Here is a 23,090-nt window from a genome sequence, read left to right as displayed (position 1 = left end):
TCACATAAAGGACTGGAATTATAAAGAAAAAGGAAAAAAATTGTATGATAAAGTTTTTTTTACAATATTTTGTAACCTATCTTTAAATCGAATAGAGTTGTGGATAACCGTATGTTTATATTAAAACACAAATAATCTTTTCATGCGAAATTACGATTTATCAGTTTATAGTGATAGAAAATGTATATAATAAGAGATGGCACTTGTAAAAATTTATTTCATATGCAGAATAGATTGTAACTAAAATATTGTAGAAACATTATTTTTATTAAAACAAATTTTGAAAAATAATATTAATTATAAAAACTAAGTAATTTTTCGTACATTTTATTATACAAAACTATTATTTTATTATATAAAATAATGAAAACATGAAATAATAATATAAAGGAATTTGTCTTTCTTTATATGATTTTACATAATAATGTATTATAATTTACAAGCTATTATAATGAATATTATAATTTACAGACAATAATAATTTATTTTATTTGTAAGAAAAAGATTGTATATATGTAGAACGTTATTTTTTAAGAAATGTATAAACAATATATGAAAAATATATGAGTAAAAAATCATAATATTTAATCAAATCTCTTTCGAACTATAAGATTATAGTTTATTGTTTATTGTAAAGATGCCTATACATGGGCTGTGTTCCAAAATTCACTGCCAGTACTGAAAATCTATAGTGTACGTCACGTAAATTATAGATTTTCAGTACTGGCAGTGAATTTTGGATCGCAGCCATGATAGCATCAAGCGTCGAGCGTCTGCGCAGAAAACCATACCGGTACCATTGCGCAGATTCAAAACGAGTTCGAATCCAGCTACAAAAATAGTTGTATATTTTATTATATAATATATAATATATAATTTAATATATAATATATAATTTAATCAATTATAATATTTACCATTAGTAAGATAAGAAGTTTTAGACTGTGAATTAATGATGATCCAATCCTTAATGTAATCATGATTAAAATTTTATTTTCCTGAAATTGTGCACTTTATATGTTACCCTCTGAAAACATTCGTGCACTTTGGCTTCGTAGTTTAGGTGCACGTTTTTAAGGTCCACAGAGGGCGTATCGCTTTCAGGGATCACCTAAAAGCGGGCCGTGAGCCGTAACACCTCTCATTTTTCTCTCTGCTTCGCATCTTCATCGGATTTTTGCTCTGCCTCGATCTTTTTAAGTCTCTTTCCATCTTTTCCGGTTATCGTGCGGCGTGTTTCAGGTAAAGAAATTTCCGTCCTTAGGAATATCCTAAAAAATCAGCGACGATCCGTCGATTTGTCGGGCATGAAATTTGTTTTCACATGTTCCTGACATTTATCATTCTTCCCACATTTGCCGTGATGTAATATTTTTCTGCGACACGTGGAACGTTTTGCGACAACGAGCCATAAAACCCTTGCGATAGCATTCAACAATTTGCTTACGTACTATTGAAAAAAAAATCGCTGTGCATGATTTTTATGAGAAATTTAATTTTTTAATTATGCAATTTTATGATATCGATCCATCTTGATTCATGTAAACAACTGCTGTAAGCATTGACCTGTCATAACCTACAAAATTCTTATCGAAACTCAAACATGTGTGTATTATAATGAATGTGCGATATTACATTTGAATATTTTTATTACTTTTGGATACTATTTTATATGAAGTAAAGAAGAATCTTGAACACTATTATATTAGTTATCACACCTTCCTTCATCCCTTAACTCGTGTCGCATATTATGCTGCATGTTAAAATTTTATATCTTTATTTCCGGTATGTGTATCTTACTAAAATCAAGGGAAAACGTATTGAGACTATTATATTCTAAGATGTTAAAAATTGAGTTTCACATGAAAATTACATAACTTTCTGGCAAAAACTAGACAGGAATTAAATATTTAGATGGGGAATCTTTCTCTTCGTATTTTACAATGAAAGATATTGGATTAAGCAGTTTTGCTTAGACAAAAGATAATAATCTATATAATTAATTTTTAATTAATTTTTAATTACATTTTAGAATAGAACAATAAATCACTTGACTCTAGCATATATATTACTAGTAGTAAAGTACCAAATTTTAACTACAGTATAATATGATAGATGAAGGGTCCTAAATATAAGAAATTTGAGCTCTAACTTGTTGAATTTTGTTATGACATTTACACACACGCGGCACTTGACAAAATAAGGATAGAGAATCGTATGGAGATTTTAATCTCATTTATATCGTATAAAGCTAAATACAAAATATATTTCATTATATCATTTTTGTCTAATTATATTTACAATTTTCTTTTGCTAATATAAATAATATAATTAACACTTTCAAAGTTTAACAAATAATGATTGCACAACGATTGTGGATTTTACTATATTTTATGTTATTGTATAATCATATAAAATGTTTATATAAATTTCTTTATGTTGCAGAATGAAGCAAATTGTGACTAATCAGACAGTTAAAATCCCAGAGGGATTAACTGTCACAGTAAAATCTCGTCTAGTGACTGTAAAAGGACCAAGAGGTGTTTTGAAACGGTCCTTTAAACATCTCGCACTTGATATTCGGGTAAGGAAATAATTTCTTTTATATATACATATTATTATAAAATATTATTTGTGAGAGTATATCACATCTCTTGTATAAGATCTTTTATTAAGTATAAAATTTGATTAATTGCAATGTCAAAAATATATTGTGATGATAATCAGGATTCCCCTTCATTTTTCATAAATGATAAATCCTTCTCTGAAATTTTTGTGATTGACATCAAAATATTCAGCATCCACATCATGCTTTATGAATGTATATTTTTTTGTTATGTATTCTAGATGATAAGTAGCAGACTACTTAAAGTAGAAAAATGGTTTGGTACGAAAAAAGAATTAGCTGCTGTTCGTACCGTATGTTCTCATATTGAGAACATGCTTAAGGGAGTCACAAAAGGCTACCAATATAAAATGCGAGCTGTGTACGCTCATTTCCCCATCAACTGTGTGACTACGGAGAACAACACAGTTATAGAAATTCGTAATTTTTTGGGTGAGAAGTACATAAGGCGTGTTAAAATGGCACCTGGTGTAACTGTTGCCAATTCTGGAAAACAGAAAGATGAGCTGATTATAGAAGGAAATTCCTTAGAAGATGTATCCCGTTCAGGTACCTTGAAATTATTTCTTTAAATAAATAAATGCAAAGAAATCAACTTGAAATATATTTCATGAGAATTGTTTGATTCTATTTCAGCTGCTCTCATTCAACAATCGACAACAGTCAAAAATAAGGATATAAGAAAGTTTTTGGATGGTTTGTATGTATCCGAAAAAACGACGGTTGTACTAGATGATGAATAAATTTCTTGTATAATTAAAACTGAACAATGAATTTAATTAATGCATATTAAATCATTGATCACACTGACCTAACACCTAATAAATATATTTTTTTATTCCCATTGAGAGATGATAACGTAATATTTTAATACAGTTATATACGCGGCAATAGAAATGCCTTAACACATGAGTTTATGCACATGCTTTTTCCATATATGTTCTGACATTTAAATTCATGTTTTGAAGCATTTCTTTCTCATGCCCATGTATACATATGTGTAGAAAAAAATTATGTGCAGCATTTACTTGGAAAAAAATGTGTATATGTGTGCGTGTGTATTTTTTTTCGTTTTCTTAATGAATTGCACAGTACAGTGTAAAGATCATGGTATCCGCGCGAATTAATTTTTTCATTTATTGTCTCTTTGACTAATGAAACAATTATGTGGATATAAGTGTTTCTGATGCACTTTTGAATCACATTGAGAATATCATTAATGTAGCAAAAAACACACGAAGGTATCAACAGTTATTGTGAAGTATGTACTTTATTGTGATGATATTACATTACAATATATATATATATATATATATATATATATATATATATATATATATATATGTATGAATACCTTGATGAATGAAAACCTTGATTAATATTGCGAGATCGTAAAAATCTCGCCCGTGGTTGTTACTAAAATACGCATTTTATTCATATTTTTATTTCTACATTTCTGCGATTTGAATAAAAAAACATCTGTAATACATATATATATATTACAGATGTTTTTTTTATTCAAATCGCAGAAACGAATAAAAATTCGAAGAAAGGAATAAAAGCATAACTCTAAAATACGTGTTTTACAATTAGTTAAAGTAATATAACAGCTGCGGAGTTTCTATGACCTCGCAATATCAATCGAGGCTTCCATTTTTTTGTTCATTAGCTGCTGATTACGCATGCAACGTAATAATATTTTTGAAAAATTACTTGATATAAATGATATATGTCAACTTATACGTCACATAGCAAAATAAACCAAGATCAAATGAAGCTAAAGTAGAAGATAAGCAGAACGGAAAGAGTAAACTAGATTGTTATAATATATATGTAACACAAGAACAATAGTCCGGAAAACATTAAAGTGGAAAAAAAGAGATAATATAGTGTACTGCTAGAACACGTGTGTTCTTACGAGCAAATTCCAAGATATAATATCTCGTCGATGTTAAAGTAAGAGATGATTATTATTTAAAACAGATGACATAAGAATAAAAGACTACAGAGTGACTAGTATAATTTATTATAATTCCTGTTAATGTTTACTTTTTTTTTCTTAAGTTGTTTGAAAAGAAACATTTATAAATTATCTGTAAATGCAAGAAGAAAAAAAATAACATTCATTGTCAGATTATGTTCAATAAGAATAACTATAAATTAATGTGAAACAAAAAGATATGCGCTTCTCTTTGTGAAGATTAAATTTTTTGCTCTCAAGCACGCTCAGCATTCCCAGAGATTATAATATCGCGCTGCCAGAAATTATAAAAAATATCTTCTTTAGCTACTTCAATTATCGCGATACAAGTGACATACATCATTTTTATATGCATATTTATGAATATATAATAATAATGCATTAAATATCGAGATGCATTACGCAAGTGATCAACGTTACCACTCGTTGCACATTCGATTTGTACCTTAGGACTATATACGTTGATAAGATTATCGTTTTACAACTTTGTCTCTTTTGTATTATAGTAAACTTTGTATTTTCTATTATATATATATATATATATATATATATATATATATATATATATATATATAATTTGCAATTAACAATTCCATATTTTTTCTTAAAAACAACTATGTGTTTTCTTTACACCAATTGATTCCTCTCATTATTTTGTACATAAAAGTATTAAGGTAAGATAATCGAAAAATGAATATTTTACAAGATATTTTACGGTTTATGTAAAATTAAGAAATTATTTCAAGCATCATAACTCAAAAAGTACTTAACGGAAAGGTACTTAATTATAGTGTTTTGGAAAGCTCTCGAAATAAGCTACAAGAATGTACAAAAATATATAGGGTATTCCATTTAAAAAAATTGAAGTGACCTTCACGTGACCTTCAAATGACTCTTCAAGGTCAAACCAATGATACCATCTTATGGCCCCCTCGAAACCATACAACTTTTGTCTAAAACATTTTTCTCTATCTTGCTTATTTTTCGAGTTATTTGGCTGCCTAAGTTAAAATGGGTCACCCTGTATATATATATATATATATATATATATATATATATATATAGCAACATTTCTTGAATATACATATTGCAATGTCTTTAGCTATTATATAAACGTACAAGAAATTTGTCGGATCAATAAGATCGGCAGGTACAGGCATCTCCGAGGTCAAAACACATTACTTAATCATTACTTAAACATTAATTAATCTCAGTAATATTTTAATGTGGGAACAGGAACTTGAAAAAATATATATATATAATATAAAGAGAAATTTTTGGAAGATCATGTCATCGAAAATTTGAAACTGCATACATCCCAGCAAACATCAAATAATAGTTATATAAGTTATATAAGTTAGTTATAATTTCATTATTTACTAAAAATGACGTCAATTAACTATAAATACTATAAATTCAAATAATTATAATTCAACCTTTACGATGATCGTGCGTGTATTTTATAATAAAAATGTTTTATCAGAGTTAATATATATATCACGGAATATGTTGACAAGAAAATATTATTGAAGAACCTACTCCGAGTTACCTTTATTCAAGCACATATCAAATTAATCGAATAATAAGTCAAAAATTAAATCTTATCAAAAATTGAAATCTTATTATATCGGTTTTTGACACGTGCTTGAATGAAGGTAACCCGAAGAAGTCTTCAATAATATTTTCTTGTCAGCACATTCCGTGATATGTTATTGAAACTCTCATAAGGTACATATATCTTTGAATAGAATAAAACTATTTTAAAATTCATTAATTTTCTTTGCGTCAATATAATATTTTTTTTTTAAAGAAAATGAATTAAAAATATCTCAAGCTACAGATGAAATTGCAAATACTTTAATGCGTCTCGGGGAGCATCGGCGATCGCTCGAGAGGAGAAAGATTGACAAAAGCTCGGCGGTGGGGAAGTCGAGTGAGATAGAGAGAGGAAGAAAAGCGCGAATCGGTGTCTTCGAGTCGGTACTCCTCGGTCGTCGACAGTCCGCGTCCTAGTGCCTAACATAAATCTTGGGAAGAATTCTAAAGAGCGTGTTGTACGGTCTGCATGTCCCGTAAGTACATCATTACTTTTAACGAGCGCGCTTCACAGTTTCACTCCGCAATCGTGTACGCAATATTACTGCTCCATAAAATTTTTCATATATATATATATGTGTATGTGTGTGTGTGTGTGTGTGTATACGTTTAATCTTTAGATAATTTTATCAGAAAAAATTTATATATACATTTGTTATAAACGCTTTAGTTCCAAAGATACAAAATGTTCAACTAAAAAATTTATTTTTTTGAAATCTCCAAGACAGTTCCAGTTATTCTGTGAGTAACAGTGGCTGTTTAAGCGATTGAAAAATCTCATGAATAGCATCAATGATACTATTAATGGAATACAGATGACTATTGAGATCGAGATTTTCTATTAAAAATTCGAGTGTGTTATGTAAATTTTCCTTCACGTAAAACCATTTAAATTACTTCCTTAATTTTCACAATGTACTTAGGGGCCATTCTGTATATATATACATACACTTTCACATTTCATTCACTTGATTATCGATCATAAGTTCCACATTCGATGTATCAGACGTATCGCATAATGTTTTCTCAGCACTATCTCCGTAACTAGAAGCTGGAAGTATGATTACCAAATGTCAAAAGTTACAAGTCAAATTGTTTTATCACATTTTTAATGAACATAAAATTTTCGTACACTTGCACGCGCGTGTATGTGTGTATATACACAAAATAATCCTTAAGTACATTTCGAAAATTAAATAAATAATTCCTTAAATTGATTTTAAAAGGAAAAACTTATACTACTTTTGTAATAAATGTTTTAATCATAGTATAATTTTGATTTACCGAGATTCATACATGAAAAATTGTGAAAAATGTGTGTCTATTTTATATTCATAATTTTAAATTTATTCGATTACATTTTGTTGAAAAACTAGGCGCTTTTTTCTCTATCATTCACAGTGAGGCAAAAAGTAAATTTTTTTTTGTTTCAAGAAAATTGCACGAAAGGTTCGGATTGATTGATCAATTAATGTTCTTCTCAAAATATTGCACTATAATTAACATTCTATTCATTCTATTGCGCAAATATGTAATAATTGCGAAGAAAACACATTATAATTAATATTCTGTACATAAAATATTTAATAATTACGGGAAAAATGCTTTCTTTCGTACGAAATTGCAAAAATAAATATTTTAAGATATTATGTGCGATTAATTATCTATCGAGACATTCGAAGATATCATATTCTGTCTATCAAAGTTATATCCACATTAAGTGTTATATCTCAAAGGTCACGAGTGTAACTAAAAATGTGATGATGTGATCAATATTGGGTATCTTTAGCAGTAAGTATCTCCTCCTAATTGATAAATTCTTCGCAAACGCATCCGCTGATGTACAAACTTAAACTTTTGCTATTTCGAAGTGATAATTATCTTCTACTTACACTTTTCTTCTATTCATTCAACAGCTATTTTTACTTATGACTTGTATCACGCCAAATAATTTCGCAGTCATTCAGACAGGCAATTTTTTTGTTTGCCTTTAGCGCTGATGCAACGAAATTCCTCGCTTTATAACGATAAAATGTGTGAATGCTTATAGTTTATTTTTACTATTGAGATGTATCTTTATTTTGCATCGAAGTTCATTGTTCTCAAGGTTAAACAATAAGTCTCCCTTTTTTAGATAACTCTTAAATGGTTCGATCTACCGCAATCACATTGCTATAACGAGGTCATTGTTCAATAGTATTTCCGCACGAGGCGAATTACTGGCTTTCAATCGTTTAATAGAATTTCCGAATGATTTAGAGCGAATATTCATGCTTATATATACAAGATTATATATTTTATTATAATATACCAATATTTTATATAATATTATATATATTTCTCACGAAATAAATAGTTAAAATTTGCCACGAGCTAAGCTTAAAGCAAACGTTTTATCTCTTTGTTGATTTTCATACAAGCTTTTTCATAATTGCAATGCTTCAAGTTTATGTATATTTTTGTAACGTTATAATAAAAGTACATTTATAAGTTAAAATGCACTGTTATGTTAAGTGTAATTTTTAATTACATAAAAATTGATTAAAAAATTTCAAATGTTTTAAAAATATCGAAATATCACGATAATTTGAAAGCAAAAATTGTAAGCGAGTAAAGTTAATCCGAAGAGTCGCATCACGCAAAGAGAGAGACAGATGAAAGAGATAACAAAAAAAATTCAAGACGACTTTTTTTTTATATGTCTCTTTCAAAAACAGAAAATCTTTATTTTACATGCACAAGATGTATCACTATGATTCATTCGAGGACTTTGTATTAATATTTTATTTGTCTGTGATAAAGCTCCATTATCAATAAGTATCATCTTTAAAAATTTAAAAACAAAACGATTATCACAGTAAATATTATATTTTTCCGGAGATTGTTTCAAATATATTTTTAACACAGATCATTTACTTCAAATTATAAGTGTATTAATTTTTGCAAATATAAGTATTGGCAAAAATTAATAATTTTTAATAATTAATAATTTTTCGTTATATCGATTCTGTTTTTTTTCGAATTTGCTAATTTTAACATTAGATTCGTACTCAGTGATTTAAAAACTTTCAAATTTGAATAAACAAAAAATCAAAAAATGAAAAAATTATTTGATAAATCCTTGATGATTTAGTCACTTTCCTGTAACAAATTTTTCAAAATTGTGATATGACGGAGCAATTTGATAACCGGAATTATATCCAGCGTTAAAAAATCCACAGGAAATGGATACTATTTTTCGTGTGTATTTTTTATCTATGTTATCAATAAATATATAAAAGTGTTATCAAATGCAGCTGCATTATCAATAAGCACGCATGTTCTATTCACAGCTAAACTTACTAATAAAATTACTATCAATGTTCAAATATAATAATTATTTTATAAGAAATATTGTATTTCATTATTGAAGGAACATATTATTATTAAACAATCAAGAATTTATACGTACGTATCTGCATTCACGTAATAAACTAATGAACAAAGAATCCATGTATCATCATACTTAATGAATATTTAATCAATATTCAAGATCAAAGTCTACATCTTATTTTTTTCTGTGTTTACGGTTTGGAATTTTATATTTGTTCTTTTATTAACCTGTCGCATTTTACAATTGAAGATAATTTCATAAATAAATATTAATAATATGCAACGCAAATTGATCGAGCAAAAAAATAAAATAACATCAATAAGTCACTCATTTCATTTAAAGCAAAAAGATTGCGCATAAAATAACACAGGAAACGTAATCAAGCAATTTTCCCGGGAGATGTAAAAGTCCAATGTATGGTCCGGATCTCTCTTCCCCTCTTCTGTCTCGTGAACTTTGCACGCAACCACTCACTGTGTACACAATTAATCATTCGCTTATCTGTCAATGTGACGTTTAAAGAGGACATGGGAGAGGCTTTTGAACAGAAGCTTTCTCGAGAAAATTTCGGTGCGCTGATAAAGAGTGATAGCGGCTCGCGAACCTCTTTCATCCCTTATCAGGGGGGGCAAAACACGCGCGTCAATAATAACGAGCGATATTTTCTATTCGCACAGCATGTCATTGATTTTTACCGGGCATATCTTCCTTTGTTCCGTTGATTGTTGACAAACGCGTTCGCTTAGTCGACTATTGTCGTTACATCGAACAGTTTCGTTCTCTCCTTGAAGCGACGTGTATGACTCGGATATTGTATTCATTGCGGAGAAAATTTACGTGCCAAGGTAATAGAAATCAACGTTTATAATGCGCAATCAAAAGAATCTCTCTCTTTAGCCTGGCCTTGCTTAATATATTTCTTAATCAAACTTCGCAATAGTAAGTTTGTTTTGAAGAGTTTGTAGTTTGATATATCTTTGTACTTTTTTTTTCATGGTTTTAATCTGACTTAATGCGTTAAAATGTTCTCAGAGAAAGTGCTACTGCGATTATCATTGAGTAGTTATATATGCTTTTGTAAGCGTAATAAATTAGGGTGCATATTAATCGAGAGGAGAATTGCGTTTTATGAGTCGTAAAATTTCTGAGAACGAATCGCGATATAAGAGTATCGTAATTGCCAAAAAAAACTGTGTTCTTTTGAATAGAAATTCCATTTTTTCAGGAACGAATTTATTGAAACTATTTTATCTTTTTTTTCAATTATATTTTTTCCAAAATATATTTATAATTATTATTATCTTAATTCTAATTATTATTATATTATAAAGATTAGATATAGAATGAATTTGAAATGTCTGAAAAAGCAATGTACATATATATTTTGTTACATATCAGAGAGACTAACAAGATCAAGTTTAAGAATATATATGCAATATGCATGAAATGAGAAATAACTATCAATATTCATAAATTTGCATTTAGTAATGTAAACACTGATCTGTATCGGTTCATTATTTATAGTAATATTATATCAGTTTATTATTTATGATTTGTATAATATTAAATGAAATTGAAAAATTACTGCATATGTAGAAAAATTCGAAAAAAAAACTGCTGCGCGTAAATTATTACTGTAAATCATTCTATAAATCAGTCTATCAGTATAGTCTAATTACTACTATAATTATAATTATTTAGAGAACACTATAGTAAAAAGTAATACTTTTGCGCGAATGTTTAAATATAATATTAGACGTAATATGACAAAATTAATATATATGTGAGAAACAAATTATCCACATAATTATGCATAATAATTTTTGTTTCGATTTAATTCGATGTATAAATTGCAGTTTCAAATTAATAAAAGAATGTGAAGAGTGATATATAGAGTTTTCGCTAGCTTTGCCGATCTATGTCGCAAACATGTTCTTTTGATTTGTATCGAATTAAAAATGTTCAATGAAACGATTGTATCGTATCATATTCTAAATTTGATTAAAAAAATTCAATATAGAAAGCTATCTCTATTTTATTGCGACGATATGAATCGGGAAACGTGTTCGAAACCGCCGTATATCATCGTACATCTACTTCGTTTCCTCTCTAACAGATAATGTAGCACAATGTATACGAACATACACGTAAACTTTCTCAATCGTGTAAAAGTTGACGGACAAGTACACACACGACGTTGTCGGCCATATGTATGCTGCACTAACTTTTTTAAAAAGTATTCTACTTTACTTTCACCTCGCTTGCAACAGGTTTATTATTAAAATGCGTTTTAGAGCAATAGCTTATCTTAGAAGACTCCCAATTTGTCCTTGTTGCAAATTTTAACTTTTTTTTTTAGTTTCTTGTAAGAAGCGAGCTGCTCGCGATGATACGCATTTTTGTCGACGTTAACGAAAGACATTTCTGGGCAATAAGATATTAATTTTGTTCGTATAATGCAATAATTTTTTGATATTTTTATTACTTCTATATTCAAAAGATTGGAGAGAATTAAGAGATACGTGGAAAAATTCAAAAGGTAAGAATGATTGAAAGAGTATTTGATTCATATCTTCAGACCTTTAACAAAGAATACGTAATACAAAAAATTGCAAATGCATATTAATTATTTACTGAACATAATCTATAATTGAGCAATTATCTTTTTTAACTGTATGACGTCAAAGCGTACGAAATAGTCTTGTAGAAGTACGCTAGATATTTTGCTCCATATTTAGCTTATCGCAGTTTACAGTTTGCTCAAATAAGAGAGAAAGAATTATTGCATAATAAAAAATCATTCTTTCGCATTGGTGACAGTTTTCTTTCGATACGCGTTTACGATAATACATCTTTGACGCAATTCTAAAATTACGTACACATCTCTTAACTTATCTTCCTCATTTCCTTATTTCCTCTTTTTATTATAAAGTCTTTGTTGAACAATCACACTGCTGTTGATTTCCATTTTGAATAGTGCGCAGCTTGTCCACGGAGATTTAATAAAGATGATCGAATATAAGTTGACAATATTCACTCGGTATGTTATATATTCGTTTACGATTAGATAAGATTGATGACGATTCTCTTGTTGATGGAATCATCAAAAGTTACTGGACTTAGTACTTTAAAGTGATACAACCTTGTTGACGTGAAGTTGATTATTAATAAAAATTTTACACGCTTTGCATAATCATAAAATACTATTACGTTTGAATTCTTTCTTAACTGCATAAATAGTAAATATTAGTTTTTATCATTTCTTAAATTAAGTTTTTATCAATTTTTCAATTAATAAATATTAGTTTTTATCATGTTTTTTCAATTAAACTTTTTCATGTAATTTTTGAAATTAAATATTAAATAATTATTCATTTAATATGTTATGACTATTGTTTTATTATAAATTTAAATAAATGTGGATAAATTTAAATAAACGTGTTGTTTAAATTTAAGTAGGCTGCTTTGTCTATCTTAAATGTGTGATGAAATTTTATACTAGAAAACACACAACACACACACACATACAGCGAACGAAATTTTAAAATTTGGAAATCTTTTAATAAACTATATGTATATATATATATATATATATATATATATATATATGTATATATATATATACATATAAAAATATTGGAATTCTTTATAACTCATTTAACTTAAATATTCAAATTTAAAATTCATTTTTCAATTTTGTTTCGTAATCTATTAAGAAATAATTTCCATGTAATGGAATATCATGGATGATTTTTTGTGTATTATGGATTTTTTGTATATCTATGGACTATGAATCACTTTTTATGTATCTATACGTATCTGTATCGTACATCACAGCCTTGTATTATATCATTAATGAATAATTGTGAGAAACACTCGCGGCTAAAGATTCATGTGATAAACATAAAACTATCTTTGTTCTCATTAAAAATAAGCGTATTGATGAACTCAAGAGATGTGACGCATATCTCTATAAATTACGTAGCGAATAATTGGCGAATTTTCCGATAAATATTTTCTTGCGTGCTTCACTCATTCTTTTATCATTAACAATAAAATTTTAGCACTAATAATAAATAATTGAACAGTGGGTCATATTGTAATAAAACTATCAATATTGTAAAATAAAAAAAGAAAAACAGGGGGACACTTGTAGTCAATTAACAAATTTTATTTAATATTGTTCGAATACATACTCATATATGCTTGCTGCTGATGTCAATATTTATGACTTTATTTTCTGAACAACTCAAGTAATATTCTACCTAATAATTAATAATTTTTTATTATCTGGTATAAATATAGCAATAAGTATCAATTCTTTTTATATTATACTAATTTAATCAATAAAAAGTATTTTTGTACTTTGATCTAGAGAGAAAAATATCTATTATTATCTAGTATAAACTCATGACTAATGCTATCAAGAAGAAAATTAATGTTTTTATAATATGAATAAAATCCTCTAAATATTGTAAAACTACTAAATTATAATTTTATATTATATAATTTTATATATTTTTTTTGGCAAAACGATTCTTAATCGTAAAATATTCGATTTCATCTTCAAATTACCGAAGAATATTAATTGTTCCTCCATCTACACATAAATTGTCTGTAATTTTAAGAAAAAAAGAGAAAACATACAGCATGTGAAGCAATATAATTATTTGTCAATCAAATCAAGGAAAAACCAACTTGTTAACTCAATTTTATTCTTGGTACAAAATCATAAAGTAGCTACCGCATTTGACCTCGATCTTTAATTAGCTATTTCCTTTTAAAATGGAAACATATAATCTGCACAAATTTCATAGATAAGTCATAAAATAAATTATTGCTATCCTTATATACTTGATTATTTGCTGTTGTGAATTTCCGCTGGTCTCTAACACTTCGCTGGCTCCTCTTTGTTCCAGGTTGTCCGCATCCGTTGGAAAAACAGATGATCGTTCGAGCATAATCGCCCCTGTCATTCAACGGGTACACATATAAAGCGCATAGAACGATGGAGGTATTGATACACGAAGCGAGCAACGGGCAGGAAATCAACGCGAATCAGCGAGCGACTTGTTGCACAGTCGATCTTAAATCCACGTTCAAAATAAAACGGGAGGACATTGAAGCGCCGTCTCAGATTAAGCATAAGGATGACAAAGAATCGGTCGACATCATCTTCGAGAACATCACTTATACCGTGAACCTCGGCTTTAGGAAAGGTACTTTTTTTCTTTTTCAGATAAAAATACTTTTCTCAAACAGATATTATTCTCTGACTATTGCTTCCTGAAAAGTGATGTTTTTTGCGCTAAATTTGGATGCGTATCTTATAAAAAATATTTTAGAAATGTGACAATAATTCGATTGTAATCAACTACAATAATTAAGTAAAGATAAAAATTAAGTAAAAAGTTATTACAGAATATCAACGAATTCTGCTTTTGGACCACAAATGATCTTAAATTTTTAAAATTTTAGGCCACAAAAAGATTTTGCATGGAATTAATGGAAGGCTTCCCTGCAAACAGCTGATTGCCCTGATGGGACCATCTGGCGCGGGAAAATCCACGTTACTCGACATCTTATCTGGCTTTCGTATAACTGGTGTAGACGGTATTGTACTAATCAACGGTCGCGTTCGGCATTTCAATTCCTTCCGAAAGTAAGCGGATAGCACAAGTCACATACGTACTTATTATATTATTTATTTCAAATCCAAAATCCAAATTTTTTAAATTATATATAAATAGATATATCATTAAGTTTATATACATGTAGCGATGTCTTGAATTTAGTATTTCTCTCTTTTCGAAACCAACAATATCTATTAACAACGGATTCTAATTAAAATTGAATAAAACTTAAGATAATATTGATAAAGTTGTATTGATATTGAAAATTCGATAATATATTGTATTGATATTGGAAACTTCCGAAAACTTAAATCTTAGTCTTGAATGAATCTTCGTAGCAAAAATCTCGTTTTTGTTGATAAAGTTGCATTGTCTCGATTTTATTAACAATTTATATCTAATATTGAATAATTGTTTAAAATAATATTTAACAAAATTTGAAATAAATAAAATAAGTAATATAAAATTGTGCACAATTATTTAATTACATAAAATTTTGCGTATAGCACATGTACATACGCAGTATTCTGTGCGTATGAATTGCATACTGACATGTATGCAACTATCTTTTCATGAAGACAACGAAAATATATATAAATTTTGTGTAACTAAGTTTTGTGTAAATAATTGTGCAAATGTTATATTATTTATTTTATTTATTGTTTCTAAATTTATTAATATCAATTTCTTAATTCTTTTTTTATTTCTTAAATTAAATTCATTAAATTTGTATAATATAGTGATTTTTTCTCATTTAATTTACAAATATGCATATTTTAGCTTTATTAAAAACCAATAATTTTGACAAGATTAATCTTGGTAATGTTAATCTTGGTATTATCTGAATAACTATTTGAAAATTTTATCTTGATATTGTCCCGAATTTCGAAACAAGAGAAGATAATATCAAGATTAATCTTGGTATCTCATGCAACCATATTTTTCAATCAATATTGCTGTGTAATCGGTTCGTGTTTATTTATTTTTTTAACACTTCTGTCGCATTCTCAGATGTAGCGCATATATTACGCAAGACGATCGATTGGAACCGCTACTCACTGTGATCGAAAATATGAGAGTCGCCGCTGATTTAAAACTACCGTCGAAAACGTCGCGACACGAAAAGGAGATGATCGTAAGTGAGAATTTGTTAATCACTGCACAAATCACCAAAATGCTTTATCTCGAATCAATATTGAATTTACGTTACGTGGAATTTGATACTATCACACAGTAAAAAATTTTGTGTTAAATTTAACATATTTCACATGTCCCAATTTATCCACTCTAATTTTAATGTTAATTTAACAGAAGGCAAGTACGTAAATAAATAACACAAGTAATATGTTTAAAAATTAACACAAAAGTGTAACATTTAAACGTTATCTGGAAATAAAGTTTATGTTAAATTAACATATTTATAATGTTAAATTTAATTAAAAGAAAATGTTATTCTTACATTTTTATGATAAATAACAGAAGAGATATGTCGATTTAACATATGGAAACTGTTATAGAGAGAAAAATAACATAACTTATCTGTTTATTTTAACATATAACATATTTCATCAAAAATTCGTGCATTTACATATTAATTGTGTTGTTCTAACTCTTAGAAACGGTGAATATTAACTCAACACAGAAATGTCGCAACGATAATATGTTACATTAACATAAGAGTATGTTAAAAATTTAACACAAAAATTTTTACACGAAAAAATTTTAACAGAAATACAAAATGTTTTTTACCGTGCACATAGCTGTAATGTAATAGATAAAAGGATCTTCTCTCTTTTACACTACTATTATATATAAATAATTTATTTCATTTCAATTTTATTATAATCAATTTTATATATAAAAAATTTATTTCATTTAAATTTTATTATAATCAATTTTCTTCTTTCTCCCTCTCTCTATTTCTATTGAGGTGAGAATGATATACTTGCATTTTATTATATAAAATTTAAAAAAATCATATACACATGTTTCAGATCGAAGAAATTCTTACGACACTTGGCTTATATGAACACATGTATACGAGGTCTGGAAGATTAAGTGGCGGACAAAAAAAACGTCTATCCATCGCCTTGGAATTAGTTAATAATCCCACGGTGATGTTTCTTGACGAGCCGACGACGTAAGTGTGACATGTAGGATCTTTCCATTTGGTCTGATCTTTTTTTTATTCATTGTACGCTGCTCGCAAATATTAAACGATCTCTTTAAATACTGACGTCATGTGTAACAAATATCTAATTTAAATATTTTAATAATATTAATAACATCTTTTACTATTAACAATATTTTAATAATCGCACATATATGTGTTCGTAAATTTTATGAAGAAGAATTATTATAAAATATAATTATTTCAAATAACAAAAGCGAGAAAAAAATGATGAATAGTTAAAGACGTTGCTTAGGAAAACCGCTAATTAAAAAAGCGCGCGATAATAAATTGCTAAATCAGCATTTAATATAATTTATTATTGCGGTTTTTCTATTACTTGACAAGGTTGTTTATTATTTTGTCTCGCAATTTAATCGTTATTTGAAGTAATTTCATTATTTTGCATCTTGACTGATACAAGAGACAATGTTTATATTACGCATTAACGACTTGTATGCTAAATTAATATTGTGATTTATGTGCTAAATTAACGTCAGTATTTCATATTTGAGCACGATTGAATGTTTAACTTTGTTAACTTATTTATATACGCAACACATGTAACAAACATATGTTCGAGTAGATTATTTAATCTAAGAAATTGTTTTTTAAATCATAAATATTTTTTTATTCGCTATCGTTTTTATTCATTACAGAGGTTTAGACAGTTCATCTTGTGTGCAAGTTGTAAACTTACTGAAGATATTGGCACTGCAAGGGAGGACAATAATCTGCACTATCCATCAGCCTAGTGCATCCTTATTTCAACTCTTCGATCAAGTGAGTAAACATATTGTAAAATTTTACATTACAAAGAGATACACGGAACATGTAATAATTACGAACATGTAATAATTACGAATGATGTTTTAATAAATGTCACGTGCTATTTTCATGTTTAAAATAATGTTTATCATTAGAAAAAATAATCTTTATAATCATTAGAAAAAATCTAAATTTGCAGGTATATGTCTTGGCGAAAGGAGAATGTCTGTATCAAGGAACGACGAGGAAATTGCTACCTTATTTAGAAAGTCTGAAACTACCATGCCCTATGTATCACAATCCTGCCGATTACAGTACGTATAATAATTAATAATTAATGTAAATAATTCGAGGCGTGCAATTCTCTATAAAATTACATTAAAAATTTTATTTACTCTATCAATCACCTTCGAATTTGTAGACAACAAATAAGAAAATAAATATAAAGTTACATTTTCGAATTTTTTAAAAGTTTCTTCATCTCACTGCATAATTTTATAAAATATCGAAAGCAAAAATATATGTAGGATTCTGTACAATCTAAGAGCAATAGAATAATAGAGTAATATTAATTTATTTGATTAATTAATTTGAAATAATATCGCAAAATATGTGTTTGCAGTCATTGAACTCGCTTGCGGAGAGTACGGCGAAGATAAAATCAGTACGTTGATAAAAGGATCGCAAAATGGAAGGAATTTACAGTGGTTTGAAAATTCGGTAGATCTGATGGATGCGAGAAGTTTGAGAGGTAGGTTGAAAGATAGATTAGATTACTTACGCAGTGAATTGTGATAGAGTCTCTATTAATTAATATAAACGATATACATAAGTCCATTAATTTGATTTATATATTTCTAAAGCGCATTTATGTATAATATATAATATTTCATTTAATTTCTTTAATCGCTCTTTCAGCGACACGTCCTTTGACAAATAGATTTGACGACAATTGTTTGCACGCAACCAGTCTCGCTCATCAAATCAAAATCTTGCTAAGAAGAGGCTACATCATGTTTAAAAGAGATACGGTACGGACATTTGCATTTTATTAGTGACTTAATTAGCACCTTATTTTTCTGTGTATCACAGTCAAATTTTACAACATGATTAGCCTTAGTATGAATAGACGCCACAAAAAAGCTTTTTTTAAATTTCACTAATAATACAGATATAGATTCTGTCTCATTTAGATTGATTAAGTGCAAAATATGCGCGATATTACAATATTTATGTTAATTATTTATCTACTTTAGTTAATTTTTCGCAAGAAATTGTTGCTGTAGTTGCAAGACCATTTTTTTAAGTATAAAATCTGTGATCTTTAGAATTATTTGGATAGTTTTACTCTCACATTTTGTGTTTTTCTTTTTTCTTTAATAAATTATTGCAGCTTAATAGATTATTGCAAAAGATGAATTATATTTATTCGGAGTGTTTACCGCCTGAAAAAATATGGAAAATCTGAAATTTAAAATTTTTTTTACATGGAAAAATTAAGGAATTAATTGTCGTGAAACTTTATTAGAATAAGGGAATTTTTTTAAAAATCATTTGATAATTTTCTTATCGTCATACTTTTTTTAATAAATTATTACCATGTTTGCGAAATTAATTTTTTGAGTGTTTGACGAATGACTCATTAGAAAAAAGAAGGAGAATTAGAAAAAAGGCGTTTACGTAGAATATCCTAATTTTTTGTGTTTATTTTATCGTATCTTATTTTTCATACAATTTTGAAATCTAGGTTTCTCTGATTAATTTCAGAAATATGCGATAAAAAATTTTTTTAATTTTCATGTACGAGTGTCACTCTTGTAACATTATTTTTGGGAATGCAAGAATACAAATGTATTTGTATGCATTTTTGTTCGCAGACATTGACACACTTACGCATCGGGGTCAACATACTCGTTGGTTTAATGCTGGGCTTGGTCTTCTTACAGTCCGGTGCCGATGGTTCGCGTGTTTTAGACAACTACAGTCTCCTCTTCTCAATCTTGATGCATCACATGATGACGACGATGATGCTCACTATAGTGACGTGTAAGTGCCGTTTGTATGAATCGTAACTGTAGAAACCTCTACGCAAATGCTTAATATATTTTTTAAAAATATTGTTTCTGACTTACAGTTCCGATGCAGATATCTATCTTAGTAAAGGAACATTTTAACAGGTGGTACAGCTTGAAAGCATTCTACACCGCTATAACGATAATCGACGTGCCAATTTCGATAATATGCTGCATCGTTTTCTCATTAATCATTTACTTGATGTCGGCGCAGCCATTGGAGTTTATTCGATTCTTCATGTTCCTAACTATCAGCATGTTGGTGATGTTTATAGGGCAAGGTACCGGCCTCATGATAGGCGCTGTGTTTAACGTCGTGGTGAGTGAATAATTAATTAGAATTGTCACCGTGATAATTTATAACAATGCTCGCATTTAATTAATAAATCGTAAAATATTACCATATAATAATTATTATGTTTCTAATCTACATTCTTAACTTAAAGATGTTAATTTTACGAGTTATTCTTTCAAATGTCATCCTAAAATTGATAACATCGTTTTATTTACAATTATTATTCATGGTAATTCATCGAGATGAGATTTTTGAATGAAAATAAAAATCGCATTTAATTTTCTAAATGAAATTTGGTGAAAATATTTTGACTGTTAGAATGGAACATTTATGGGACCGACACTAGCAGTACCATTGATGATGTTCTCCGGATTCGGTGTCTCGATACGCGATTTACCATACTATCTCAAATGGGGCAGCTACGTCAGTTATTTAAGATACGGTCTAGAAGGGTAAGAATTGTTTTCCATGTGTCATATTTATTCTTTATTTATAATTTGATACACAGCAATTAATAAATGTTAAATATACAATTATGATATAATATAATTGCGATTTAAAGAGTTGTATAAATTTAAAACATAATATTTATGTCCTTTATGAAAACGAGAATTTCTTTTCGCAGATTCATTGGAGCCATTTATGGCCTTGGTAGACCAATTCTAGATTGCAAGGAGAAGGGCGAGCTGTACTGTCACTATAGATACCCCTCCAAATTTCTCTCCGATATCTCTTTGAGGGGGGACCAATTCTGGAATGATGTTATTGCGCTGGTCGTGATACTAATCATTACACGGTGTGGCGCGTATCTGCTTCTACGATTGAAAATTATATCGTACCGATAGAGACAAGCATGTACAGATGGATCTTCGCAACAAAAGAACTATTTTGTTTACATTCTGATTGGACATGAGTGCGACATATACTTGATGTTCGAATTTATATCCGAAATAGAAACCGAAAGCGTATTCTCGCCAAACGAATATTTTTTTTCGTTTGATCGAGTTATTGATTAATCATTCGTTCTATCGAATCGTACATATTTTTATTATTATCGGAATTTATCCCCGAACAGGTATTTATATGGCAAAGAGAGTGCCATAAATTTTTTAAGTATTTGGTATATAAAATAATTGTACTCAATATGGTCTAAATGTACTTTTTGTATTATTTTTTTATCGGTTTTCTAATTTTTCAATCCCATTAAGATATTTTTAATTTTTATTTCCCAATAAGTTATCTTACATTCATTCATTAATAACTTATTTACAATAATGAGAATTTAAAAAAACTTTTAAAGTTTAAGTAGGCCATAAAGTGTACAGTCATATAATCCTTTCACATCTATATATATTATATATACAATATTTTTTTTTAATCAAAATCGTAATCTCGTAATAATCGCGTGAATGAAAACGTGAGACTATATATGACTCATATATGTATATATATAAACATATCCCCGAATATATATCAAAGAATGTTGAGAATAATGATGATCTAATATACATATGCAACTTTCGATACCGTTACCGATGCGGATGATTGCATTTAATCTTTATGCCCCAATTGATATTGTGATGCCCCTAAATGATATTATAGATGCTTTATAAGGAAATTGTGACGTATACGTGATATCAATATGGTGAATTAGTAAGATATTTTTGTTTAACTTAGATTTAATTGCGTCTATTACAGCCTTGATTGTTGATGATTTTAATTCGCCCCAGATTTCGATAAGCAAATACGTCAAATAAAATTGAATCGTGTTACATTTGATAAGATGCGTTAGAGAAAATATATCTAAAGTACGCATGAAAATAGAAATAATGATTTTGAGATGAAAAATATCGCACGCATATTCATCAAGTAATTTATTTTCCGAGAATTTTGGTACAATAATTATCAAGTACCATATGTATCAAAATATCATTTCTAAATTGTTCTAGACATTAGGAAGAAATATGTTGACTGTTGAATTAATAAGAACTCATTATTATAATCATTCATTTATTTTAATCTTTTGAAAATTGTATGAATCGTTGCTCAAAAGTTTTTAAACTTATTACTTGATATTATTACAATTATTATCGTCATCGCATCATTATTAATACATGTATGCTAATTTGTATGCTATTTATTATTTTATTTTACGCACATTTTATACAAAAAATAAGCTAAGAACTAAGAGAGAGAGAGGAAAAAATTTTGCACAAACTACCTAATATTTGATATTCTCGCCAGCTTTGTCATGTCAGTGATCTTTAATGATTATTCACCTAAGATATTTTGGTTTATATAATCCTATTACATTTAATTTATTTTATTAATATATAATATGATATTATAATAATTAATATATATAATACAATATTATAATAACTTAAATATCTAATTAATTGTAAGAAAAATAAAAATTTTATTATATTGTTATTATATCTGTGTTATAGCTAGACTATCTCATATCTCGATACGATGAAATTTATATTATTATTAACGTCTTTTACATTCTTTCTTATTTCATTATCTTCTGTATACGTTTGTAAAGAGAGATTCATTCTAATTGATTAACTTAG

The 23,090-nt window shown here is 28.1% G+C and overlaps 2 protein-coding genes across 7 annotated transcripts; both read left to right on the top strand.

The window, feature by feature from the left end:
- The first annotated feature begins 1,082 nt into the window (after positions 1-1,082).
- Positions 1,083-3,405, top strand: LOC145970223 (large ribosomal subunit protein uL6). 4 transcript variants are annotated; one of them, XM_083096791.1, is made up of 4 exons: positions 1,083-1,242; positions 2,446-2,584; positions 2,848-3,175; positions 3,263-3,405. In XM_083096791.1, the coding sequence occupies exons 2-4, from the start codon at positions 2,447-2,449 to the stop codon at positions 3,367-3,369; spliced, it is 573 nt and encodes a 190-aa protein (XP_082952917.1). In that variant the 5' UTR covers positions 1,083-1,242; position 2,446; the 3' UTR covers positions 3,370-3,405. The 4 variants fall into 4 exon arrangements, with proteins under 4 accessions (XP_082952917.1, XP_082952915.1, XP_082952914.1 ...); XM_083096789.1 differs by lacking the exon at positions 1,083-1,242 and adding an exon at positions 1,502-1,554; XM_083096788.1 differs by lacking the exon at positions 1,083-1,242 and adding an exon at positions 1,654-1,677.
- Positions 3,406-6,531: 3,126 nt separating this feature from the next.
- On the top strand, positions 6,532-22,950 carry LOC145969773 (ATP-binding cassette sub-family G member 4). 3 transcript variants are annotated; one of them, XM_083096002.1, is made up of 13 exons: positions 6,532-6,679; positions 14,496-14,795; positions 15,055-15,238; positions 16,221-16,344; positions 17,204-17,349; positions 18,039-18,162; positions 18,347-18,461; positions 18,770-18,898; positions 19,066-19,178; positions 20,025-20,193; positions 20,282-20,538; positions 20,833-20,966; positions 21,140-22,950. In XM_083096002.1, exons 2-13 carry the CDS (start codon positions 14,585-14,587, stop codon positions 21,357-21,359), a joined length of 1,926 nt encoding a protein of 641 aa, XP_082952128.1. In that variant the 5' UTR covers positions 6,532-6,679; positions 14,496-14,584; the 3' UTR covers positions 21,360-22,950. The 3 variants fall into 3 exon arrangements, with proteins under 3 accessions (XP_082952128.1, XP_082952129.1, XP_082952131.1); XM_083096003.1 differs by lacking the exon at positions 6,532-6,679 and adding an exon at positions 10,273-10,421; XM_083096005.1 differs by lacking the exon at positions 6,532-6,679 and adding an exon at positions 12,099-12,115.
- The last annotated feature ends 140 nt before the right edge of the window (positions 22,951-23,090 follow it).

Source organism: Camponotus vicinus, unplaced genomic scaffold (genome assembly GCF_025532165.1).
Source record: "Camponotus vicinus isolate PSW18456_S1 unplaced genomic scaffold, iyCamVici1.0 SCAF_4, whole genome shotgun sequence".
Taxonomy (NCBI): Eukaryota; Metazoa; Arthropoda; class Insecta; order Hymenoptera; family Formicidae; genus Camponotus; species Camponotus vicinus.
The sequence above is the reverse complement of the archived record's forward strand: the minus strand, read 5'-3'. Positions and strand labels throughout refer to the sequence as shown.